At 38.5% G+C, this 15,922-nt stretch overlaps 1 protein-coding gene across 36 annotated transcripts in view; it reads left to right on the top strand.

Annotated features, from left to right (window-relative positions):
• Window positions 1-11,389: 11,389 nt before the first annotated feature.
• kcnma1a (potassium large conductance calcium-activated channel, subfamily M, alpha member 1a) overlaps window positions 11,390-15,922 on the top strand; it is a 196,747-nt gene continuing 192,214 nt past the window's right edge. For 20 of the 36 annotated variants that reach the window (XM_038293010.1, XM_038293007.1, XM_038293005.1 and 17 more), the window contains exon 1: window positions 12,259-12,549. In XM_038293010.1, coding sequence (XP_038148938.1) covers window positions 12,259-12,549 — 291 coding nt within the window. Of the gene's footprint in view, window positions 12,550-15,922 lie in introns of all 36 variants that reach the window. The other 16 variants (XM_038293025.1, XM_038293022.1, XM_038293020.1 and 13 more) reach the window with 5 other exon arrangements.

Raw genomic sequence — 15,922 nt, 5'->3', positions numbered from 1 at the left:
TTCTAGTCTCTAGTGTTTGTTTCCTGACAATCTAATGAAAAATATTATATAAAATGCCCTACCTCAGAGAATTCATTGCATTTTCACCATGGCTGAAGTATAAGATGGTAGGGGTAGAATCCAGATTAAAAGAAAATACACAAGTCCTCAGAATTGCTAAAGGACAAGTCTATGTCAATAGGAAAAGATGCTGATAAAGTGCCATCAATAGCAGAGATTAGATAAATGTGACAAAAGCTGTGCAGATCTCAGTGCTGAATGTGACCTTTAAATTGGGGGAGAACGGATAGCAGTACCATTTTATATCTTCCCACTTAGAATCAGCACCAGGGTTTAAAAAATAATCCATCTCAAGTACAGTATTTAGGCTAAAACCGCGTAAGTAGCTGTGGGGAGGGGATCATATTGGAAATCCAAATTTCCAGTTTCCTGTCTACAAAGAAAAACTACAAGACAATATGACTTTTTTTATTCCTTGCACTTGGCTTATACTTAATCTTGCAAATAATTATAACAATTTATTAAATGACAGCAGTTAAATGCTTCATAAATCAAACTAGAAACATTTTACATGGTTGCAGAACTAAAATATATATATTTTTTACATTGCAATCTCTAACTAGTACGGACTGTCAGTGGATTGGAGAGGAAGTAATAGAAGGCATGTTTTACATGTAAAAATCCATAATGTTTGCCCCCTACGAGTGAACACGCTGTAGAAGAATCCTTTTCTCCAATTCCTGCTTTTAAATCAAGAATCTTTATCGCCATTAAGGTTTGAGACAACCAAGTCAATGAATGTACCAGTCGTGCATAAAAAGAAATAAGACACTGAGGAAATGGGGAATCCTTAGAGTAACTAAACCTTTAGAAGAAAAACATACAATAGAAAACACATTATTAGTGAAATATTGGAAGAGAAGACATTTTTTAAAATTATATTTAAAATTTAAAACTGTTGAAAGTTTGTTCAGTCTTTCTAGACCTCCTATGGCTCACTATGACCTCTTTGGTATTGCTAGTGTTCAGCATATGATCCTGGAGCACCACTATGTCAGATAGTGAAGAGGGCAGAGGTGAGAATTCACCCCTGTGGGGTTCCAGTCTTCAGGATGAGTGGGTTAGATGTAAGTTTCCCTATTCTCACCACATGGGGCCTATGGGAAGCCGATGGGTGATTGATTGACTTTATTGATCTCACAGTGCAAAAATGAACTCTTTGCATTGGCTCAAATAGTCAAAAAGATAAAGAAGGTGCAAAAGGAAGAAAATGTGCATGGGGTATATATATATATATATATATATATATATACCTTTTTTTTGTCTTTTAAGTGATTTTTTTAAGGGTGTATATAAGTTAATATTGTGAGGTTTGATGAGTCTGAGCTAATGAGATGATGTCATCTGGGGAGTAATCCCGCCTTTGAGTGGACTGCTGGCTGTCCACTACAGCCTGGATGGTGTTCTTGAAGTACTGTAGGAGGATCCATTCAAAGTGCTTCACTGGAATTAGAGCGACAGGATGGTACTTGTTTATGTTTATCTCTACTGACCACATTTTTTGCTCATTCAGCCAAATTAAAAAGACAGAAGCTGTGAAAAGTAATTTCCAAGAATCCTTATGTAGATCTAAATCTGGACTTTGAGCCATGGTGCGTAGTGCTTAACCTATAGCTTTAACCATGTGTACTTTTCCCCCTACATGCTGTGTTACACTCAAAACTGGGCTTCTTATAAGTTTCTTCTAAATTAAACCTCGCAATTTTTTTTGGCCACTCTTCCATATTTGCCAGATTTGTGAAGATGATAACAAAAGGAAAACTGATTACTCCCTGAAAATTCAATTCATGTCTTTGTTTACTAAGACGCAGTGAAACTCATAATGAAAGAAACCCCCTCCAGCCTCATACTAACAGATCCATTACGCTGGAAGGATCTGTCTGTGGATCTCAGCCTTGGTCAATTTGAAATTACCCACATTTCTTCCTAAAGCAGAGCTGGAGGGTTTTCTTCATTCCGTCTCCAGTAAACAAAGTAAGACGCTGAAAGTATTAAGTTTTCATTTTAAAATCAAATCCAATTTAAAACCTCATATAAAACATGAGAGGACCAAATGGGCTCTCCTGGAAACCACAATCATAACCAGATTTATATGTTATTTGGGAAGTTGTGAAAAACTGGATTCAAAACAAAGCCAATAGCACTAAAGGTAAGATTAGGAGTGTTTAGGATGTCAATGTAAATCCCAGCTAAGACAGAACACACACTCGTATGTCAGACTTCTATCATTAGCTGTGGAAAGTCAAGTTAAGTCACCCTTTTGGATTTCTTGCTGGAATCAACCTGAGGCATGAAAATTATCCACAAAAACATTTTTTAAAGAGAATCTGATTTTAATTAATGCCATTAAAAACAATAATATTAATTAAATTGGTGAGAGAGGATGGAGGTCATTTTATGAAGGCTGTGCATTTTAATAAGAGAATGGAAAATTGAAAATTTTAATGCAGAGTCTGGTTATTTTACAAGACTGCTGTTTACTGCAAAACTTAGAATGGTTCTTTCCCATAATTCTTCTATTTAACAAAGTGAGAAAGAAGGTTGTCCAAAGGAGAGGCTGCTCTGTCAAAGACTCAACTTTATTTATCCCTCACTGCTTCAGAGAAATTCTGGTTCCAGTAGCTTATATGGAGTGTAAACACTTAAAGCAAGATGCCATTAAAGATACAAAGACAGCAGACAATATAAAAAAGTTTTAATTTTAATGTCATGGAATATGTTTCCTTTAGATATAAAAATATCTGCATAGTGGAGGGCTAAGGAAAGACTGCACAGTAGTTGGCTTGGATTATTGTACTTTCACTGCATAAATGTACTGATAAATAAATAAAAAAATACACAGGCTACACAGTAGTTGGAATATTTTAGTGCACAGTGAAAGAGAAGAATATTGCACATGAATAACAATAGGTAATGTTTTGCACAAGATGTCAAAGGAGTAGGGTGCTGACCCTTGTCCCTATTCCTATCACCACCTCCTTCCTCCAAGTGAGAAGTTGTACAGCTTGATGGCTTGAGGAACAAAGAAGTTCAGCACTCTGTTGGTTTTACATTTGGGGAGAAGTAATCTCCCACTGATCAGACAGTGTGCAGAGGGTGGCTGGCATTGTCATGTATGTCAAACCAGAAATAAAAGTCAATCCTGTAGAACAATAAGACGGCAAAGGAAAAGTCAGACAGTAAGAGACAAATTGAGAAAACCCAGAGGGATGGGGTTAAAATTGTCAACATGTGGAGTTTGTAGGAATAATTTATGCCTGTTAATAAATTTGGCAAACAGCTCTATAAAATCCAAATTACCACCTGCAGCTTGTTTCCTCTGTTCTGTGTTTTCCAACAGCTCCTCTGCATAATTTCCACTGTGCACAGGTGTGGAGCTGCAGCTGGGCTGTAAGAACATCTAAACTAAGCACAGATAAATGATCCTTGATTGGCTGTAGGTGATGGTAACTCCTGGTGGTGCTGAATATGGGGAAAGCTTACTGGACATCAAAGTAGAACAGTATGTTCAATCAGGTCTGGGCACAAACTAGGAGGACAGAGGAGAGAAATTAAATTTCTCTATAATCTGAAACCCCTAATGGTACAGTAATTAAATAAAAGAACAAATTCTTATCTTGCAAACTTTCCTTTTATCTTTTTCATTCAATACTTCTTTGGATCTGTTTAGCTCAAGGTAGCAGAAGATGGCCAGCTTAAAACTCTAGTTTATTAGTTATTCTCTAATGTCCTTCACATTTACATTGTGTTTTTGAAGCAAGTTTGAAATGTGATTTTTTTTTTTAGCTCTGTTTTTATTTATATCAGTATATTTGGTACCAGTTGATGGAAGTTGGCAAAGGGAGAAAAACATGCAACAAAAGATGAAAGGATGAGAATCAAACTTTATTTGAAACTTTTTGGTAAAGCTAAAAATACTGTTTAAAAAGATACTGAAGCCTTTTCTTTTGCATTTCTTTTCTCACAATTAGAACAAGTATATTGGTGTGTCTTATAGTAAAACCTTTACTGGTTAATGCATGTCAAATTAACAATAAAATATTTGATTCTAGTAAGTCTTTAATTTGCCCTTTTTTCAAGGACTTAAGGAAATCAGAATGAAGGACTCTGAATAAACTATCATCAGTGTCACATGGTGATGGCAGCATTATGATATGGGGATATTCTTTTCTTCAGCAAGGTAGAGCAGATCAGGCTTGATGGGAAGCTGGAAGGAACTAAATGCAGGATGATACTGGAAAAAACATAACCATGCTGCTGCAATGTTATGGAAAAATATTATTGTTTGACTTCCCACCTTAGCAGCTATTTGTGTCAGCCTGTCACATACAGTCCCAACAGAATACATTAAATAAACTAAACAACCTTTAATGGAGCATTGCTGTATTCACTGTTCTGTGGAATTTATGAAAACTGCTAATTGGATTGATTCTCATTGCATTAACACTTTGGATGGAACTTAATTGCAGATTTGCATTTTATTTTTTGCTCCCTGCAGATGCAGTTTCCAATAGTTAATTTTCATTTTCTTCTTTAAATGTGTGACAGCTTTCCATTTTTCTCTTCCTCGCCTCTCATGTTTGAGTAAGTATCAATACCTGAAGGATCATATTATAAATTCCCCATTTTTTAAAGTCTTTTCAAAATGTATATTTCTATGATTGTTTTCCATTCACTCAAAGGGCCTGCAGCTGTGACAGTTCTACTGGTTTGTGAGTTCCTCTAGTTTCATGCATGACTTACATGGTCTTATAGCCAATAATATCACAGTGAATGCCCCCCCCCCCCCCCCCCCCCCTTTGCCTGTCATATTCTTTTATGGCAAGAAGTCACCCAGCATCTCCAAATATCCACCTTGAAACAAATAAAGTAGGTTTTTTTGTACGACTAGAACACTGGTCTAACGTTACTTAATACTCTCAGGAGACGGTTGCACAACGTGCTGGCCACTAATGACACCCTAAATCTGTTGTACGGTTACGTGCAGCTCCGTGGTGCCGTGTCCCAATTCCTTATGTCCTCTAAGTCCCCTCCTGCCTGTTTTAGAAAGAAGTCGGGCCTCAAACTCTTTAGCTGGGGTGTCTGTTTCAAGACAGCTGCTGACAGCTCAACTGAACTGGAGAAGACTGGAGTCTGACAGTAGGAGGATCCCGAGAGTCCGCACTGGGAGGCTGTGGTCTTTTTGCACTCATGTCAAATCTTGCTGTTGGAGTGTTCACCTTCTTTCCCAAACTTGAGACTGATGGCATGAGTTCAGATGTGGGTTATTCCTATGATTGTTGACAGTGTTTAAAGTATCCTGTTGCCATAGGCCTGTCTGTTTTACCTGTACTCTTGGGTTTTAGTTCTCCATTATAAAAAAACAAACCTTCCCTTGGATTCTTGTGAGTCATTTTAAACATTGCTGACTATTTTAGTACGAAACACAAAAATTTGGTTCTTTTATAAAAATTGGTTGTACAGTTTTTTCAGAATGGTTTGTGTTTTAAGAATACCAAACATGTAGAGCCTTGCAGAATTATTAATTTCCTCTTTAGGTATTGATATTCCATCACTTTCCAGCAAACTTTGCCAATAAACCCATAACACAAGTAATCATGAAGTGTAAAAAAAACTGAAGGCGTTTCACATTGTTCGCATACAAAATTCAGAAAAAGAAAGTAAACGTTACAGATCTTCCCACATACAGCAACTCCATGGTGCAACACAGTGGTGGTGACATGCTCCTGTGGGGTTGCTTTTCTACGGCAAGGACGGGGATGCTGGTCAGAGTGGATGAGCAGATGGATAGGGGAAAATCTGTAAGAAAAGGACTTGAGACAATCTAGAGTATAACACGACGATAACCTAAAACATATATCAAGGGATGGCTTCAATCAAAGCATTTATATTTGCTATACTGTATATCTGCTGGGAATCTGGCAGGAGAGCTGAAAATGTATGCTCTCTTTGTATTCTGACCAAGATTGAGCTATTTTGCAAATAAGAACATTTTTTATTTCTTATTTTATAAAGCTGGTAGGGATGTACTGAATAAGCTTTACAGCTGTAAAGAATTTCAAATAAAGTATTGACCCAGACGGATGAATACGGATGCACATCACACTCTTTATCTTTTTAAAATAAAATTTTGAAAACGATTTTTCTTCTTTTTATTACTTCTCAATGTCGTACTACTGTGAGTTTTCCTATTGTCTGAAGTGGTAATGTAATACAAACATATAAACATTGAAAGGACATTTATATATTTGCAAGGTATTATAAATCAAGCTTTGGAAATCAACCAACTTGTTAACTTAAGGATTGTTTTTGCTTTCAATCCAATATTCGGCATGCATCCAAATAGCAGATAGCCGCGTCGGGACTGATCTGTGGCCTGTTTTATGTGAACTCAACCACTTGCACATGGAGTCATAACTGTGAAGAGCTATAATTCAAAGATTGGCTTGTCTTCCACGTTTTACAGCTCAGCCCTGCTTGAAGTTAAACGACAGCTCACTCTTACCACAGGCTATTTTTGGTGGAGCATTTATATTTACTGGATAATAAATCGCTATGATAGGACACATGTCATACTTTGACATGTTTACTTTTCAGAACATTTATGCGTGAAGCAGAGTGTTAGATCTCCTTGTTTTATTAGATAGAGCTGACCATGACATGCTAAGGAAGAATTTTAGACATAATTATTAACCTGCAATTTCCCATGCAGACCAAGTAACTTCATATTTTTTTTATTCTTTTATCTTAAATTCTGTTTAAGATTGGACTGGCCCATTCTCAACATTTTGACTTTATTCAGGACATTACTGTCTTGGTGAGTATTTTTTCCCTCATTGCAGCAATGAGAATCTGTTGTATATCTGAAAATCGCCTCATATGAGACATATTTTTGGCTTTCTGATGTGGGGTTTAATCGAGACGGTAAATATGGCCTTGTCTATATAAGTTACTCCATGACTTCTGAATCTGTTGGTCCAAAGTGTTCTGCGATCAGATTCTAAAACACCCAAAGAGACCTGTTTATTGAGCACAGTCCCTATTACCTGTTGCTTTTGGTGGGTTTAAGTCAAGAGTTGTATGTCTAGCCCCCCTAGTGGGCTAACAGTTATACATATAACAGAAGAGTTGTGGTGTTTTCCTTGTTGCCAGCTCTGTTTAAAAGCCTAGTAGTTCCATTTCAAAGCAGCTCAACAGGTTTCTAAGATAAGTGGCTCACTCTAATGTAAAGAACATTTCAGCAGTCATGCTGGGATGTAATATAGGCATGGATTGCTGTTTTAAGGTTTTCTATTAAAACAATGGGCTTTTTCTTTTCTAGGAGATTGAGATACTAAAAAGTGAACTTGACCATTCCTCCATCCTGTTGATCTAATTTAGAATCAATTGTCCTTTTTAAAATCGAAACTAAACTAATCTAGTTCTGAAAACTAAATTAAGAAATAAAATGAAGACTCAGTTGAATTTCTATGGACGACTCATTGTACATTTTAGATCTGGTTTGAATTGGTATTAACTTAACACATTTTTTATTTTTTGTAGAACTTGCTGATAACATTTAATTTCCCTTTTAGATTAATAAAGCTTTTTTAAAGCTGAAGTCTGTAAGTTTTTAGAAATCACTTTTTTGTCATATTGGCTAAAACTGTTCCTATGTCCAGACAGCAGTACATGTGATATGTAACCTGTGAAAAAAACTGCTTCAATTGGTCCCGCATACTGCCTGTATTTCAATCTGGAAAGAATAATTCGGGACGAGTCAAAACAACCAATCACAGCCAGAGGAGCGTCTGATGGAGTGTCAATCACAGCTACCCCCCCCCCCCCCCCCCACCGCTTAACCTGCCGCAGCGCCCGGCTGCCGCAGTCAGGAGGACGCGCGTGGAAGTCATGGCGGAGCGACAGCCACCAGAGAAAGAGAAACTGCCCTTACTGCCCCTGCCGACAACTGCTTACACGGCAAACTTCGGTATAACCAGCATCTTATATCTAGCTGCTTGGAGGTGAGTGTTATCGCTCTTACCGGTTCACACTCCATGCCGCGTACACTGCTTGGACGCTTGTGGTCGCATGCGGTAGCCGCGCAGATGCTGTGAGTGGGGTGGGGCTTGGAGGTGGGGCATGAGTGAAGCAGAGAGGGTGGGGGAGTGGCATGAAACCTGTTTTTCTTCAAATTTTCAGTCGAAGTCTGCTCTCTTCTCAATGTTACAGACTGCAGCTTTAACTGAACTGAAATAAACTGAATGAGAAGTCAAGCTCCGAAGGCCAACAGAAGACCCCCAATACTAATACTCGTACTCGTACTCGTCGTCTCCCGCTTTATCCGGAACCGGGTCGCGGGGGCAGCAGACTAAGCAGAGACTCCCAGACTTCCCTCTCGGCAGACACCTCCTCCAGCTCTGTTGGGCTAGGCGCTCCCAGGCCAGCTGAGAGACAGTCTCTCCAGCGTGTCCTGGGTCGTCCCCTGGGCCTCCTCCCGGTGGGACGTGCCTGGAACACCTCCCGAGGGAGGCGTCCAGGGGGCATCCGAAGAAGATGTCCGAGCCACCTCAACTGACCCCTCTCGATGTGGAGGAGAACCGGCTCTACACTGAGCCTCTCCCAATTGACCGAGCTCCTCACCCAATCTCTAAGGGAGAGCCCAGCCACCCTGCGGAGAAAGCTCATTTCAGCAGCTTGTATCCAGGATCTCGTTCTTTCGGTCATGATCCAGATTTCATGACCATAGGTGAGGATAGGAACGTAGACTGACCGGTAAATTGAGAGCTTTGCCTTTTCGCTCAGTTCTCTCTACACCAGCTCTCTCTACACCACGATCCGTCTATCAATTCGTCTATCTATCTCCCGCTCCATCACTCGTGAACAGGACCCCAAGATACTTGAACTCCTCCACTTGAGGCAGGGACTCTCCTCCAACCTGAAGGGGACAAGCCTTCAGGTTGAGTAATGCATTTAATGTAATGCATTTAAAAATGTTTAATTCACATATAGATTTATTACATATACAATTATACGTTCTAGGCATTATTTCCTTTAATTTTAAAGATTGTGGCTTTATGCAATTGATGAACTGCAATTCTGTTATCCTTTAATTGGGATATGAGCAATAAAAGAAGGTTAAATTTACTTTACAGTAGGAGACAATATTTAGAGTGCATGTCTATCTATATATCCCGACATAAATAGGGTTTGCTTGACAATCCTATCAGACCACAGTTGTTCCAGCCCCCCCTTGTTTTTGCAATTTGTTTTCTTCTACTCAGCTTCACATTAATATGCTTGGATGCAGTAGGTTTTACTGCTTGAAGCTCTTCATGAAGACTTTTTATTTACATTTGAGTTCTGTATGCGAATGAATCAAATTGAAAATTTGGCCACAGAACAGACCATTATACGGCCTATATACAGTACTGGCCTCACATTGATCCCCCTGTAGAGGCTTGATACAGGACAACTTTCAAAGAGCCATGTGGTTTCTCGATGTGCTGCACAGTGTGAAATAATTTTCTTAGTAACCATTTCAGACCAAGATTAGACCTACTGATTGTGCCTAACTCATTTGTCTTTGGATTTAGTCCACCTATTATGGTTTTTAAACAAGAATCAATCCAGGCCCACTAGTGTCCCATTCAAACTTAGGAAAATTCACGTGGGTCACCACTAAAATGTTGCTTGGATAAATTTACAGCATTATTTGCCATGATTTTGTTAATCAAAACAAACACTGTGTTACGCAATATTTAGCCTACATATTTTGAGAAACTGAATTTCTTTATTTAAATTGACTTTAAATAACAAACGTTAGAAATAATAAAGGAAACACATAAAAAGTTTACTTATTGTATATTGTGTCTAAATATATTGTTTTAACTTTGTGTTCTGAATAACTGTAATAAAAAAATCTACACCATCTTATCTATATAATTAAAGCACAGACTAATTTCCCTTTTGCTGCAAAAAAAAAAAAGGTTTTAGGGAAGTCTGAGTGCGTTAGTGCCACAGGTGCATGAGCACCAGCCTTGTCAACATTTTAGGCTCAGTGGTTATTCAGGGACCCAAGCCAGCTGTTTCCCCATATCCCTTGCTGTGGCTTTTTGAGGGTTTCCAGTGAGCAGCCATGCCTCACGGTCATCACCAATCTACACCTGTTTTTGACCTAACTGTATGAAGGGAAACGCTGGGAGCGTTATACTTGATGATGATGGTAGAGGCAAAAGTGGATAGGCACCAGAACCTCACGGTCAATCTACACTGGTCCAACAGGAAAATTAACATTTAAAACATCCATATTTTCCAAATAAAGACTAACTATACTTTCCCACAGCCTTTGCTAACAAATAGACACATATATTTAAACATCCGTAATTTCTAGATAAAAGGTATAGTGGATAAAACTCAGTTTTGAGTTATGAGGAATAAATAAATCATCATTGTCATTATTTACCTACTTGTATCAATTAACATTCTGCATAAAATTGATATTTAGAAGCACTAATATCTACATAAATTGATTATTTGATCATTTTTTAGTTAAATTGTTATTTATTTTTGATTTCACTTAAGACTTCTAGATGACTTTCAGATACATATTTTTCTCTTTACCCGATATAACACAAAATCTAGTTCTAAAAAGAGCATGAATTCTGTATTTATCATCTTTGATGTATATTGATGTGTATAATTAACCACAAAAAATAAAATGTTTCGAATATTCCAATTAGAGTATTACCGTTGCCACCATCTGTATGAGAGGGAACAAAATGGTAGGGGTGGAAATTGATAAGATAAGATTAATTTTATTGTCCCAAAGGAAATTTTATATGGGTACAGACTCTGGCTACTACATAGTCCAAACTTTGTGTCACACTGCATTCACTAATAAAAAAAAACTGCCATAAAAATTCCAGTATAAGTTAATAAATGAATACATAAGGAAGAATGTTACATTACATTCACAAAACAAATGTATAAAAACCCTTCTTTAAAAAAATCAGTGATGTGAGATAATGAATACATAAAAAAGCATGTAAGTTTAGTTAAAATTTTGATTGGCTAAGGGTGGCCATGTTTAAATGATTGGCTAAGGGGTGCCCCCCATCTAGCTCCGCCCCTGTATGATGGGCAATCAATTAAAACCTAATAATAAAAACCTGCTCAATAGAATGCCTCTATATTATTAATCTAAAAAAATGAGAATCCTGCACTATCGTTGATGACAGTCTGGTGGAATACCCCCATTTGTGTGTGTGTGTGTTTATAAAGCTAGATATAACCCTTCAATTTCTGACTGATCTTCTTTGCGACGTGCGTCACAGGCATTGAATAAAGACGCAGAGGCGCAGTTTCGCAGTCAGAGCGGCAGGGTTCCAGATCTGCCTCTGGAATTTAAAAACGCCTCTCTGTCCATCTTTATTATTAGCGCTCGGCTCCTCCCTCCTACCTGTAAATCCCCCCCCCCACCACCTCCAGCTCCAGCTCTCCTCTCTCCTGGAGCAGATCTGACAGGCGCTTCCAGCTGGCCGCTCCGTGCCAAGGCTGCAGGAGGACCGAATGGACGCAGCGACATCCACCCAAGCTGCGCGCAAATCCTCTCCTTAACGCGACGACCAGAAGCGCCTGTTTGGATATGTAGCCTTCTGACGCGCGTTTCTTCTCATTAGGAGCGCATTTGGCACGATTGAGGAAGAGAGAGAGAAAAAAAACGATTCTTCATCCATTGATGGAAAGGATCCCTGAATGGAAGACGGCTAAAAGCAGGAACACGAAGGGGAACGATTTTATTGTTTTTTCCAATTTCTATTTTAATTTTTGAAAGTCTGCAACAGGAAGAAAAAACAAACAAAACGGCAGCAGCCTCGGCGGCTGCAGACGACGCCGTCCCTGTCAGGGCTTATGGCGTGAAAGAGGCAGAAAAGCCCCTCAGAATGAGAAGCGCCTCAGATTCGTCGTTATTATTGCGGATTTAAATGCCTCTCTCCAAGGGGCCACCGACGCGCTATTTTGGTCTGCTCTGCGTGCACGGCGGCTCAACCCGTCATTAAAAAATAAACATTTCATACCCTTAAAAAAATCTGAACTCAATCAGGGGGACTAATCAGAATCTAACACAAATAAAAAAAAAATTCCTTTATTTTTTTTAAGCAATATGGCTGGTGAGTGGGGCTGGGGACGCTGGCACAGGCTCTCCAAGGCTCCTCAATGCTAGCCGAGGCACATGGCACGGATCCCCATGGAAGCGACAGCTCTATGAGGACAAGCAGCATCGATAACAACAACAAACCGGACTCTTCGATCTTAATATCCAAGATGGAAGGCCTTGTCATCCCTTACACCTCTGAGGTGCCATGCGACGATTATGGACAGCGCATGTGGTGGGCTTTCCTCGCTTCCTCCATGGTGACGTTTTTCGGGGGTCTCTTCATCATCCTGCTATGGAGAACCCTCAAGTATCTTTGGACTGTCTGCTGCCACTGCAACATTAAAAATAAGGTAAAGACAGGAAACTGTGAGCAATCATTGACACATAAGCCCTTGTGCAACATGCTGGAGTCAGATTGGTTTAGATTCTTAGGTGTCAATTTAATGATTTGGGGGCTAATTTATTTTAAAAAGCACAATATAAAGCCTATTCCCATTGTGAACAAAACATTGTGGTTAATTTTGCTTTCCCTGGGCTGTTTACTCCCTCTCTGGCATGAAGGGGGTGATATTGCATGAGGGATGGGTGGAATGAGAGAAGAGGAATTCCTTCATTTTATTTTGCTTCAGCATAAGCAGAGGCGGCTCAAGGTTATATGAGGGCCATAGGAGACTTACATTCTTTGTGTGTTTTTGTTTTTTGGTGGAGTGGAGTGTTTTCCTCCAAAAAAAAAAAAAAAAAAAAAAAAAAAAAGGTACATCATTCTAAGTTCAAAATTATACCACACCCATTGTGAAATGTCTGACGTCATTTTGGTGAAAAAAAGGCCTAAATACAACAAAAGAATAAATATTCTTTGGATTTGTCCACATTATGACGATCACAAATTAAAACAGCAGACATTGTCTTTTGCGTAACGCTATTTTTCTGATAAACGCAACATGTACTTGCATCTAGATGGATCCATTCTCACTGCTGCTAGGCTACGATCACACCACAGGCTGAAGTGACCCAAATCCGATTTTTTTTTTGCCCACATGCGACCTGGATCTAATCTTTTCATGGTTGTCTGAACAACACAGATCCAATTTTTTCCAGTGCGACCCAGGCCACTTGGCTGTGTGGTCCTGAATCCGATACGAATCTGACCTTTTAAAATGCGACCTGTGTCTGAACAGCCAGGTCGCATTCATCTGACCTGAACGCCATTAATACCCGACAAAGGTCACTGTTCTTCTTCTTGCTTCGCAAAAGCGGCAAGAAAAACAAACACCATAGCGGACGATGATGCGGAGAGCAATATTTATTTATTTTTAACCATCTTGAAAAGATTGAGGTTTAAAAGTTTGGAAAGATCGCTAGATGCGCTTCAGTGCTACCATCCATGTTTATCCATGTTTACTAAGGGACACTTAAGCTGAATGAACGCAGTTCACACAGGAGATCACATACAAGTCGCATATATTTGGAAAAGTGAACCGCAACGCAATAAAATCGGATTTCACAAAAAAAAAAATCGGAATTGAGCATCAAGACCTGCAGTGTGACATCGTCCTGGGTAGTTTCTGGGTGTGTCGTCAAGTGGTGCCGGATTCATTTTAAAGGTGGGGGGGTCATTGGGGTGTTGCGTTGCCTTTCACCCTTCCATGCATACTATGAATAGTCGGTCCATACATACTTTTTACAGAGGAGTGGAATTCTCATTTAATCAGTGATCCGATCCATTATGTTATATTTTGAAAGAAAAAGCTTATCTGTACATTGCTGCTGTTTTAATTATTTATTTTGAATACTGCAATAAACGCAATTGTTTTCATTTCACATGAACAGAGAGAGATTGAGGGTGCTTCCTCTTCTCTTCTGTATGCATCTTCTCCACATAGTGATCATGCCGGCCATCTGTGCCCAGTGTTGATACAATTTACAGTTTCCTTTGCAAAGTGCAAAATAAATCCACTCCCAAACTCTCAATAGCACACACAATCTGCATTTATTTAACAGGCAATCTTTGTAGATCACCTTTAGATCTTGGTAGATCAGGCCCATAGTTTTGTAAAGATTTTACTTATTTTTGCTTTTTTTTTTTTATGTCCATACCTACATGTTAGATAGCATTTTTTTTCAGCCACTGAAGGGAGGCCTTGCTTTTCTGCCTCAGATCATTTTTCTGCTGCATGACCCAGGTGCAGCAGTTCTTAAGGTTGTGAGATTGATTTTCATAGAGAGAGTAAATTAATAATTTTACCAATAACAACAAATAGTTTACAGCAGTAAAACATCCCCAAACCTTCACAGTACCACCACCGTGTTTGACTGTCATTTTTCTTTTTGTTGTTTTTTTCATGCCGTGTTAGTTTTAAGTATTATAAAGGAAAAACAGCGTTTTAACCTTTCCCCAGAAGAGAACATAATTTAAAAAGAGGAGCAGTTGGGCAACGTTTTTTGTTTTAAGTTACAGACTTTTATCTTTATTGAAAAGCTGACATAAAAAACCCCACTGAATTTATACAAAAAATATATTTTAACTAAAATCATTAATGTTGATTGACTAGTTTTGCAAGTGTTGATTATGTCGACTCCTTCTAGTGTCAGCCATTATTTATCCATGCCATGCTTGACCCATAGAGTGAGATATTTTAAATAGATTGTTTTATATTTTGGAAAGCTTCACATTGAAAAGCCTTTGAATCAAAACCTTTATTAGTCTTCATTGCTGTTGTCAATAGACTCTGATGGATTCTGGTTCCCTGATAGTGCTTTGAAATTGTGATATTTCTGTTAAATTTAATAATGGTCTTTTTTGCTAATGATTAAAATGCCTGATGTTTAGTATTTTACAAATGAGTTCAATTTTGCTGCCCCACATAGCTGGAATCAGTTATCAGGGCCTCAAATGGCTCAGCATAATGCTAAAGGTAAAGCTGTGAGCAGGACTAATATAGAAATAAGATAATAAACTGAATGCCTGTTATACTGCATGTTTAGGGCTGATGAATCATAGCTGATTCACATTTAGCTCATGTGTGACTCACACACTTGCGTGTAGTGAGAGTGGTACCCTTGGATGGATAGAAGAGCTGTTGAATGGGGATGTGTACACCATGTATTTTAGTTATTATGTTTGAAACAAATAATAGGGCTAAATAATCATGAGATAAATGGAAAATGGTAAAAGAAAAATCTAAATTTTTCGTCCTTGTTGCCTCTTGTCCGTGTCCCTCATGCCTTGTCTGTTCTGTCCTTTCTATGGCCTTGACCTTTTCCTGTCTCATTCCTTGAAATAATGAGTTTAGAGGAGAGCCTGAAAGTATTTGTCAAACATACTCTTTAACAAATAATTAAATAAAATCACCCCTGCTTTCAGTTCTTTCTAATGTAATTCAGGGCATTTTTGTCTAAGTTCTATATGCCTTGTTCTCTTTAACACCCACATGCAACATATCACTACTGCTACTATTAGAATAAAAAATTCCAGGTTTAATAAAATCCTTGCAGTTAACTGTCATGAAATGAAGTATACTTCTGCTTGACAAAGACACAGTTGATCTGAACAGTTCAGTCCAAATCTTAAGGTGGTTTGTCTGATGCAAACTGTTTTGTTTGTAGGTTTTGCAAATATTGTTCAAAAAGTTAAATGTAACTATGAACAAATCCTAACTATAGTCTCACTTAAATTTCCTAAGCAATTAGATCACAGTTAAGCGACAAGAGGAAAATTGGCTG

Source organism: Cyprinodon tularosa, unplaced genomic scaffold (assembly GCF_016077235.1).
Source record: "Cyprinodon tularosa strain WSP-4 unplaced genomic scaffold, ASM1607723v1 ctg32, whole genome shotgun sequence".
NCBI classification, from domain to species: domain Eukaryota; kingdom Metazoa; phylum Chordata; class Actinopteri; order Cyprinodontiformes; family Cyprinodontidae; genus Cyprinodon; species Cyprinodon tularosa.
Note: the sequence above shows the minus strand (reverse complement) of the source record. Positions and strands in the feature narration are given on the sequence as shown.